Below are 10,239 nucleotides of genomic sequence, written 5' to 3' on the forward strand. Positions count from 1 at the left end.
GTTTTATTGTACACAGATATGAATGAGTGTAGTAACGCCTCCATCTGCCCGGTGAACTCCATGTGTATCAACAACGTGGGAAGCTATCGCTGTCAGTGTGATCCCGGCTACGAGTTTGTAACTAGCGCCAACAGGTCGTGCGGAGGTAAATTACTTGGCTTTTGACTTGGTCCGGTTTGTAAGTGGTTCATTGGTTTTGTATACCTCACAAAGCAACTAAGAATTGATAGAAGTTACGGATTAAATACAGGGTAAAGACAAAGAGAATTTCATTTATAACATAAATAAAAAAAAAGAAGATAATTTCATTTATTGACGACAATTACTTAATGTTAAAAATATTTGCCTTTAAAAAACGGACACAACACGTATATCTGTTGCCGTGGTTATTTCATCATGGCAGAAAGAGAGAAGATAATATTGAATTTCCTAGATGAAATGCATATCACGAAGCGTGCCTCCTATTGCGCCCTGATTATTCGAGCAATATTAGCATCAAAAAAATTTCATTGCAATACGACAAACAATTTGTGTAATGTGTTTTATAGGGCGCGTTACAAAGTTGTGAAAATGTATCAATAACAGTGTCCCATTGCTGCTAATGAGCGAAACGTAGTGATGACACGAACTGCTTATCCAACAGGGTACTACAAAGTTAGCATTTCTGTATCTCGTTTTCCCCCAGATATTAATGAGTGTGAGCTCGGAATCTGCAGTGTGAACGCACAGTGTAACAACAGTATTGGAGGATACTCGTGTGTGTGCAACGAGGGATACACTGGAAATGGCCTCACGTGTTCAGGTAAGCTCGGGAATTGGTTTTTATTAAGAAGCCACTGTATTATTATCTTACAAGTAAACACACCATATTAATGGCACGCTTGTCATTTCACAGAGACTCCAACCCAAAGCACCTTCTGATCTGGAGATTCTCCCGCCTGAAACCCCTAGCAAACGGGAGACTCCAACTTGATGTGTGCGAAGCGCGAAGTTCCTAGGGTTCTAGATGCTCTCTTGTGCTATCTAAGGCTTATTTTTTCAACATACGATAGAAATAAGTAAGAAATCCCTTCCAACGGGAGACAAAGAGCCAGGGCGGGAGAAATTAGATCTCAAACGGGAGAACGGGAGATTTTGCAAAATTGGGTTTTCGGCGGGAGATCTCCCGTCGAAAACGGGAGAGTTGGAGTCTCTGATTTCAAAACAATCGAGTACGCAAGGCAACTCCGCAAAGTTAATAATGCATATTAAGCACGAGCAGAAATCTTTCGCTCTCTAGTGTTGTTGTTGTTGTTGTTGAAAATAAGATGTCAGCATCATTGTACCGAATACTTCTTAACAATCCGTACGCAAACAGTATTACAATCAACAGCAATTACTCACAATCAAAAGCACCATCGGCTCCAATAATGAAAGGATGCTAGTCAAAATTTTAGATTAAAACGTAGGTATGAGGTAATGCGACTTAACCATAAACGTTTTACAAGATGTATTCAATAGAGGGAGATAATAGTCTGACGCGCGAAAGGAAAGATATTAAGGGTGCAACTTCAACAATGTCTTCTCTTTATACCACCTGCGTTAAACGTCACTCGTCCAGATATCAACGAGTGCGACCTCGCTAACGTGTGCGGAGCCAACTCGGTGTGTAACAACACGGACGGAAGTTACAGCTGCTCATGTCAGACCGGCTTTACCGGGTCTCCGCCGGGGTCCGTCTGCACAGGTGAGCGTCATCATTTCCTAGCTTCGTTTCATCGCGGAATCTTTATTAGCTTTTGGTTGTTCTCTTAAAAGCTACCGTACGTTCCATAATGTTTTTAAGGTCACCATCATCTTGATTGTAAAGTTACCTACTATGTTTAAGTTTTCATAAACGTGTCTGATTAAGTTTGTTCTTAATTTTAGTCCAATTTTGATACGTCAATATGAAACATTTGATTTTCTTTTATTTTCTATTGAAGGCAAATTATTCAAGGCATGCACCTGTAGTTTATCGATGGATTATCTTATTCATTGAATCATCTGATCCCTTTCAAATTAATTTTTTTTTAAACAAATTAAGTTGTTTTTGGTTACACTCATTTCAAATGATTATAATATACTTTTGTATACACTTTTGGTCACAAAAATATACTAGCATGACTAGGGAGCGTAAAGATTCATATATACAATTGTAAAAGTAAAATCATTGGTAACATGTTACGTATCGGTTACTTATTGCTGGTGGAATCCGACATGTTCTATGGCTGTTACAATTATTATTATTTTTTTTTTTGGCTCTAGGTCGCTGAGATGATGAATAGGACAGATATCAAAATTTGAGTGATTCTCTTCCATAGAAATAACACTGCTATTTTGACAACCATTTCGAGTTTTAATGACACTTTTTTATAGCGTTCTCAGCACCACGACGTCATCATTTACTGAAGATCTCATTTCGACTCTTTACTTCCAGATATCGACGAGTGCGCAGATCCCGCAACCTGCACGGGAATGAATGAGGAATGTGTTAATACTGCTGGCAGCTATGAATGCGTGTGTATGGATGGAACAATACGGTATCTTGGCTACTGTCTATGTAAGTTCATGCTTGTTTTGTTGTTTTTATTGTTGTTGCTTGTTTTTTTGTTCTGCTTTTCACCCTCTTCATTGAATAGTGAAGTACCGGTAACAAAATCAAACCTGGGACCTACCTTGAAATCAATCAAATCTAAACTCACCAGAAACGCCCAACGTTCCTAGCCTAGTGTTCCTTCCTAGTGTGTATGTATGGTAAAATCTGCCTTTATTTGTTGTGGGTTGATTTTGTTTTGTAGTATTTAAGTTTTTGTAAAATTGGTTTGCTTTTCACTTCTTCGGTTTAATCTGCCCTTGTTTCGTGTTTTGTGAGCAAGGGTTTATAGTTGAAGCTGACAAAATTTAATGTTTACATCACGAACTGGAAGATAGTGTGAGTGATACCAAAACTGATGACGGGTACTATCATATCTTCGCTGATTTTTTGTTTTGATGTTTTCATCAATCCACTGGTCTATTATTCTGTTCTTTTCACATAATACAGTCTTCGAGGAGCTGAGTGGTCAGATTCGCTACAATCGCATCAGCGGAACTCCCGTGGACTACAACAGTAGTCTGGCGGATCCTTCCTCTGCGTATTACCAATATCAAAGTGAAACAGTCTGCGCTGTGGTAAGAACTACAATTTGCATCTTACTTTTTTATCCTCAGTTCATGGAGGAGTTTATTTTTTATCTCAGTTTTCATTGCTTTTGACGCTTCCCGTTGTCATGGTTGTTGTAGCATGATAATAACACAACAATCAAAACAATGAAGTGTCAACAGGCATGGATTTGCATTCAAGTGTATTGTTTAGAAGAAAGATATTCAGCAGTTCGATACGATAGAAGAGATAAACGCTAGTCTATTACAGGAAATTTTCGTATCTATGCTTCTTCGTTGATTTTTCTCTGATGCCTTGATATATCCAAAGTAAAGTATTGGAATTATTGCAGGACAAGCTAGAGAAACGCGGCACACAGGCCAACCCAACTACCTGATGGCATGTCGTCTGTGCTAAAACCGGAATATCAAGTTGATAATAGCGAGCCTTTATATGGCGGTCAAACAATACAGCAATAACATTACAGTCGTCCATTGACAAAATCAAATCAAGGATTTCCAGGATTTAAGTCCTTTTTGCATTATTTTATCATTGCATCAAAACAGTTCTCATCCCAAATCGACGTATGGCTCAATTTGAACGTGCCGTACACTTACCTGAGCTGCAACGTCACGGGCTTTTCGGCGGGTAGTATCATAGCCTTCTTCTCGCTCAACGTGTTCGGCGAGTCGCAATCCGAAGCACTGGAAAGAACTGGCGTAATTTATGACAACGGTTTCTCCTCAACGGAGATGACGGAGTGGACGGGCACAGACGGCACCATTTTGTATCTGGACTTCCTCTCATTCGAGGGTAGGTTTCTTGTTATTGACTTCCTAAACGAGTTCCAATGAGTGATGTAATTGAATAATTGTTTAGCGCCCTCTCTTTGACAGGCTACAAGCTTTGGCAGGGTACGTAGAGATTTTGTCTTGCCCAAATCTAAAGTTTGCAGGCAAAAAGAAAAAACAAAAACTCTTTTTTTTTCAACAGTGAGCTGCTATTTTATTCTATTTGTGTGTGTGTGTGTGGGGGGGGGGGTATAGTGGTAACATTATGATGCATTTCTGAAGCACGTGTTTCCGTGCTTTGAAGAACGTACTTGTAAGTAATTCATGTCGGTTAATATTTCTTTTACCAGATCCCCGTTTTATCAAAAGATATAATCGATCTTAAAAATCCTTTACACACAAGCTGCCGAAGACTTATGATATAAATCAACTATATAATCAGTTATAACCTCTTCATAAAACAGGGCCCAGAGGTCCGATAATCATTTCGCTCGATTTGTTAATGGATGGCAGGTAATATAAAAAAAAACCCTTTTCACGTTTCTCTTTGCATTTTCAATCCGTGCATTGCAGATCCAGCTAACGCGTCGTGCAGTGTGAACCCCTGTCTTAATGGTGGCACGTGTCAGGTAGACTACGATGACGCTGTTACAAGATGCGCGTAAGTATCCCTGCGACAAGGATGGTGTTCATTCACTCTAAGCAATATCTGCTGTGATAGATTTTTCCTCTCAGTTCTTGTGAAATTCTCGTGAAATATTGACAATGATTTTCAATTCAATGCCTGCTTTATCTTGATTCCATTGATTTCATTTTGCTTTTGGGCCGCACTCAACACTTATGTTTTTTTTTTTTTTTTTTTTTTTTTTTTTTTTTTTTACCGTAACAATACATGACTACCGTTTTACACTTTTTCTGCTTGTTCCTTGAAGAGTCTTCTTCTGATTGAAGTAAAGTTACTGCCATACCATGGCGTACCATGCTATGTAATTTTGATACCAAGAAATCATAATTAAACTGAGCCATCCAAACTGTATCCAACTATTACGAGAATGGTGTCCCCTCTATAAGAGGCTGCAATAAAGTAACAATTCTCTGTGGAGTAGGTTGAACGTGCAATAATGCGCGGCATGTCATTACGTATTGACGCTGATCATTTCTGCTAATGAAATATAGATTATAATAGATATGAGTTAATGACTGTGCAATTTGACTGCCGTCAAGTGACTCTTGATTTGTCTCTTTGTCTATACCCCAGATGCCCACCTGGATTCAGCGGATCAATTTGTGAGAACAACAGTAAGTATTTTTTTTTTCTTACAATATCAAAGGAAGGACGTGCACTATTCAAATATTAGTTTGTTGGACTTCGGATACCTAGTTCGGCACAGGGGACGCACATTGCGTATTACAGATTAGGAAATAAATATAATTAAAAAATATACTTCTTGACAGCCTTTTTTTTTCTATAAAAACGGAAGCAAGCAAATGCTTGATCTTGCTCCTCACGAACGTTTTACTCGGTAACGGTTGGACAAGGTGATAAGATAAAAGCAAAAATGCATCGTCTCCGCACAAATGTTTGGAAATATACTATGGGAACCTGAGTGTGAGTACAGAGGATTATAACTGATCGTCGACAATTTGTCTCTATTTCCTCAGCTGCCTGTTTGGGTCATGACTGTGTCAACGGTGGAGAGTGTCTGGTTGACGCCAATGGTAATCCGTACTGCAGGTGAGTGCATTTACAACATGCAGTTTGCCAAAAATGTATTTTCTTCAATTTATTTTCTGCAATTGCAACAATTTTCAACGTTGTTCGTTTTGGTATATTTGCAAAATAATTAGTTTTGAGTTGATAGGAGTAGTATAAACTTACAGGAGACAATAACAAATAACAACGATTTCCATCTCTTCCATTTCCTCTCTCTCTCTCTCTCTCTCTCTCTCTCTTTCTGTGTAATTCTGTGTTCTCTCTGATCATTGCTTTTCAAGAAAGAAGAATTAAAGCCAGATGATACATTCAAAATATTATTTGTCATAGCCTTTAAATTGGATCGGAAAAAAAATAGTGTCACTGTCAGGAGCTATAGAGATTGGGGGCACTCTCCATGATTGTAAAGTTCCATGGTATCATGTCCTGCAGATGATTATTCACAATCGTCTGGTATAATATACATGATATCTCATGCTTGTGTTTTGTTTTGTTTTTATGGTTGTACCTTACAGCTGCCCAGCGGATTATACAGGGACTTTCTGCGAGCTATTAGGTATGTGCATCTAAAAAAATTGTGCCTTTGTAGATCTTTCTCTCTCTCTCTCTCTCTCTCTCTCACACACACACACACACACACACACCCACTCACACACACACTTTCTCTTTTTTTCTCCATCTCTCTTTATCAATCACAAACAATTATGCTCAACTAATCTCTCTCTTCACACACTCTCTCCCACTCTCTCTCTCTCTCTCTCTCTCACACACACACACACACACACACCCACTCACACACACACTTTCTCTTTTTTTCTCCATCTCTCTTTATCAATCACAAACAATTATGCTCAACTAATCTCTCTCTTCACACACTCTCTCCCACACAGATGCGTATACACACACACACACACACTCTCTCTCTCTCTATTGTTTTAAAGTCTCTCGTTTTTTGTACAGCCACTTATTACGTCATAATGAAATTACCACTTTATGATGAATAGAGTAATTCTACGACCCTACTTCGAATTTGTACAAAGAACGATTAAAAAAAAGTAGTGTTTACGTTTGCTCATGTAGTGCATAATTACGAATTGATTTTATGGTCACAAATATTGATAATATCTCTGATATGAACATAGCTATTTGAGGGCCCATGTTTGCAGTTGCTATCTCAACTGTCCTTTGGTCTAAGTTATTTGATACCAATATGATTATACACAGCTCGAATGCAGTCTGATCGCAATGTGATGTATTTCATTTGTTTTTATCCCCAGTTGCTTGTGAGACGCTTGACTGTGTGAATAACGGAACCTGTGAACTGGACGGTGAAACTGGTCAACCGTACTGCCGGTAAGCAACAAGCAACACCACTCTGTTTACACGCCGATACTGACAATTATGAAGTCATACTGTCGTATCACGATAACAGTTTTTACACTGGACATTTGTGCATTTCATTTTCGCTGTATTGATGAATACTTACCTTTAATTCTTTCACGATTTTCCATTCTTGTTTGATTTAACGAGTTTTGTAAGATAAACATTGATATTTCTTATAGCTGAGTGAAAATGGCATCAGGATATGGCAGAATAATAAGAAAGAGCTGTGGAATGATTTTTAGACCAAGGGAAGAAAAAAGAACAAATAGAAAGAGTGTTCGTAGGGTTCAATAAAAACAAATCATTAGGAGCAGAGAATGATACAAACCCCTTTATTCAAAAAACACAGATGTCCAGATGGATATACGGGCACAAGGTGTGAAAACATCGTGACCTCAGGCCTGTCCGTGGGCGCCATCGTGGGCATAGTGCTTGGCGTCGTCGGGTTCGTGCTCATCGTCATCCTCCTGTGCTTCTGCTGCCTCATCCTCTTCGCGGCCCGCCGACGTCGACAACGGAAGCTTGCTCTATTCGAGGGCGAGGAGAACTGGGGCTACGCAGGCCCGCGTCGCCTCTACGCTCCGGCCGCCCCAGCGCCAACGCGGAGCTCCGTGGTCCGGAACGACCCGAGCGAGTTTGCAAGCACATCATCCGACGATTTCTATTACTATCAAAACACAAGAGGGCGTCCTTTTGCTGGTGCCCAGCCGAGACCAATCCTCGAGTTCGACGACGATGACGACGACACGATTGACAGCAGATTTTCCGGCATCGTCAAAAACATGTGGAACATGGTATGGCGCTGTTATCTGAAAGTTTTTTCAATGATATGAGTTTACTTAACACTCTTTTTTGACAAATACTTACGACGTAATCTGTTGGAGTCTTCGAGCAAGCATCTATGATGATATTGGTGGGAAAAGATCTAAACTAACCTTCTTGTGCGAGCGAACTTTGATATCACCTCGCTTTAGCTAGAGAGATATCGAAAAAGGAGATAATCATAATCATCGAGATATGTCAATGGAAATGTAGATACGTAAGATCGCTACCGACATGTTCTGTGTCATCTACATACCACATCGGAACAAAAAGCTGATAAATTGTAAACCACAGAAACAGTGAAAGAAAAGAGAAACTAAAGAAATAAACAACACGTAAATCAGATCTTTGTAATAATTGCAGGAGAAACAATACTGTTTTGGAAAAAAAAACACACCCACATATTCTCTACCCACTATGTCTTTGTATGAGTTGTTTACTTTCGTGTCTTCTTTGGTTTACCAGCACGCTGATCAAAGGCCCACGACCTTTGACCCCAGGGAGCTACCAACAAGCTCGAACTTCCTGGCTGCAGGTGGAATTCCTCGTGCGTCCGTTCAGGTGAGTTACAACGCATTCAGTCAGTTTACTCGAGACTAACTTACTCAACATGTTTGAATGACGGAAGTACTCCCAAAGCCACTTTCATGCAAATTTAAGTTCAAACACAAAAGTGCTACACATTTACAATCATTGGGAATAGTATTGATTCTTTTGAACTGAAAGGAAAGAAATATATCTTTGACAACATGTACCGTAGCACATGGAATACATACGATTTTTTTTCTAGTTTCGACTGGTTGGGTCATACTGGAATCTAGTATCCTTTTTTAAACCTTTGAATGGCAAATTGTAGCCAAGACAAATAACCCTAGTGCAGTTAAACACTAATATTATTCGCGCTAGTATCACTTATAAAGCACTTTTTGTTTCGTCTCTGAACATTTATTTTTCATCGCTATTACTCTACCGACTAGAATAGGTTGTTATGATGACATAAGTATGTATTGAGCAAGTTTGATGTATGAAGAAAGAAATTTGGGACTCTCTAGGTGTTTGATACTCTCAACAAATGCAATATACTCTTACCAGTTGTTGTTGTTGTTGTTTTTTGGTTTTTTTTTTTACTTTGCAGGCTCGAGCACTTTACCCAGAATTCAGCAGTGGGTTTGAACGACCATACGTCGCAGACGGAACAGAAAGCAATGCCTATTCCGTAAGTTAATATAAATGGTGTATAACATTTGCGTGAGCTCTACTGTAGCTTACAGTTTGTCCGACTGCAGTTACACTTTGCAACTGAGATTTAAATATTAGAATTAAAGTGCTGGGGGAAATGTACATCATACATCATTATTTACTGGAATATATACCAATTTTATCTCATATGATTCTATGTCAAGTATCTTATATAATGATGTAAGACTTAGGACATGTTGAAGGCGATGGGCCTGCACCAGTTACTAATCAGTCTGTCATAAAATTGCTTAACTTGGGCATTATGGATTGACCAAACATTCTTTAATATTGTCTGTCCGCATGTGCACAGCATAGTAAAGGTGTCTACTCCTGGAAATTCCCCGCTGGAAAGAACACGGTGTCACACAGTGTGTTCACAATGTGTTCCCATAGTCAGCTATGTGAAAACGCTAGAATTAAAGATAACAGTGTGAAGATGACTTCACACTGTGGTGTGGTTTCACAGTGTGTTCACATTGTAATGTTTTGTTTCACACTGTGAACTGATGATTCATGATATGTTCACAATTTTAAAACGCTCGAATTTAACAATGTCAAGAGATTTAACACTGTGTTTCCGATTTGGTCACAGTATGTATCACATAGTGTTTCACACTGTGGGACACTGGATTTTTTCTCAACATGGAAAATGCACTCAGCAGTCTATGTGACAGTTTAGTACTTTATAAATGTGGCAGATGAACTAAAATTCCATTATTGTCTGTGTCGGCACATTGTAGAAATTTGTTACTTTGGTTGATGTTTTCTCATGCTTTTATGATTTTTTTTTTCATTTTCTGCAGGAGGAGACGGAAGAATTTAGATCATATCGTGGCAGACCGGGACGAGATAAGGGAATGTCAAGAGGATTCGAACCGTATAACTACTTTTAAAAGTTTTAGTCATACTTTACTGCCAAGGTGTCTGTTAAATTGATATTTTTTATATTTAATTAAAAAAAAACTGTAGATATGGATATTTTATACACCTGGGGTGATCAACATGATGTTCCATTCATCCTGGATACCCGTTTTAAACGAAAAAAAAAGTTTCTTTTTAAATGTATGTGGAATGTAATTATGCATGTAGTTGTACTGATGTCCGTTAATGTGTGCCTTATTTCGTAT

At 38.8% G+C, this 10,239-nt stretch overlaps 1 protein-coding gene across 1 annotated transcript in view; it reads left to right on the forward strand.

Moving 5' to 3' along the window:
- The window catches only part of LOC140239658 (uncharacterized), a 55,257-nt gene extending 45,252 nt beyond the window's left edge, over positions 1 to 10,005 (forward strand). The window contains exons 54-68 of the mRNA XM_072319488.1: positions 17 to 145; positions 686 to 802; positions 1,601 to 1,726; positions 2,459 to 2,581; positions 3,065 to 3,192; positions 3,730 to 3,976; positions 4,528 to 4,615; positions 5,213 to 5,253; positions 5,617 to 5,689; positions 6,184 to 6,224; positions 6,946 to 7,021; positions 7,401 to 7,845; positions 8,339 to 8,434; positions 9,009 to 9,089; positions 9,916 to 10,005. Coding sequence (XP_072175589.1) covers positions 17 to 145; positions 686 to 802; positions 1,601 to 1,726; positions 2,459 to 2,581; positions 3,065 to 3,192; positions 3,730 to 3,976; positions 4,528 to 4,615; positions 5,213 to 5,253; positions 5,617 to 5,689; positions 6,184 to 6,224; positions 6,946 to 7,021; positions 7,401 to 7,845; positions 8,339 to 8,434; positions 9,009 to 9,089; positions 9,916 to 10,005 — 1,901 coding nt within the window. The remainder of the gene's footprint in view (positions 1 to 16; positions 146 to 685; positions 803 to 1,600; positions 1,727 to 2,458; positions 2,582 to 3,064; positions 3,193 to 3,729; positions 3,977 to 4,527; positions 4,616 to 5,212; positions 5,254 to 5,616; positions 5,690 to 6,183; positions 6,225 to 6,945; positions 7,022 to 7,400; positions 7,846 to 8,338; positions 8,435 to 9,008; positions 9,090 to 9,915) is intronic.
- The last annotated feature ends 234 nt before the right edge of the window (positions 10,006 to 10,239 follow it).

Source organism: Diadema setosum, chromosome 16 (genome assembly GCF_964275005.1).
Source record: "Diadema setosum chromosome 16, eeDiaSeto1, whole genome shotgun sequence".
In the NCBI taxonomy this organism is placed as follows: domain Eukaryota; kingdom Metazoa; phylum Echinodermata; class Echinoidea; order Diadematoida; family Diadematidae; genus Diadema; species Diadema setosum.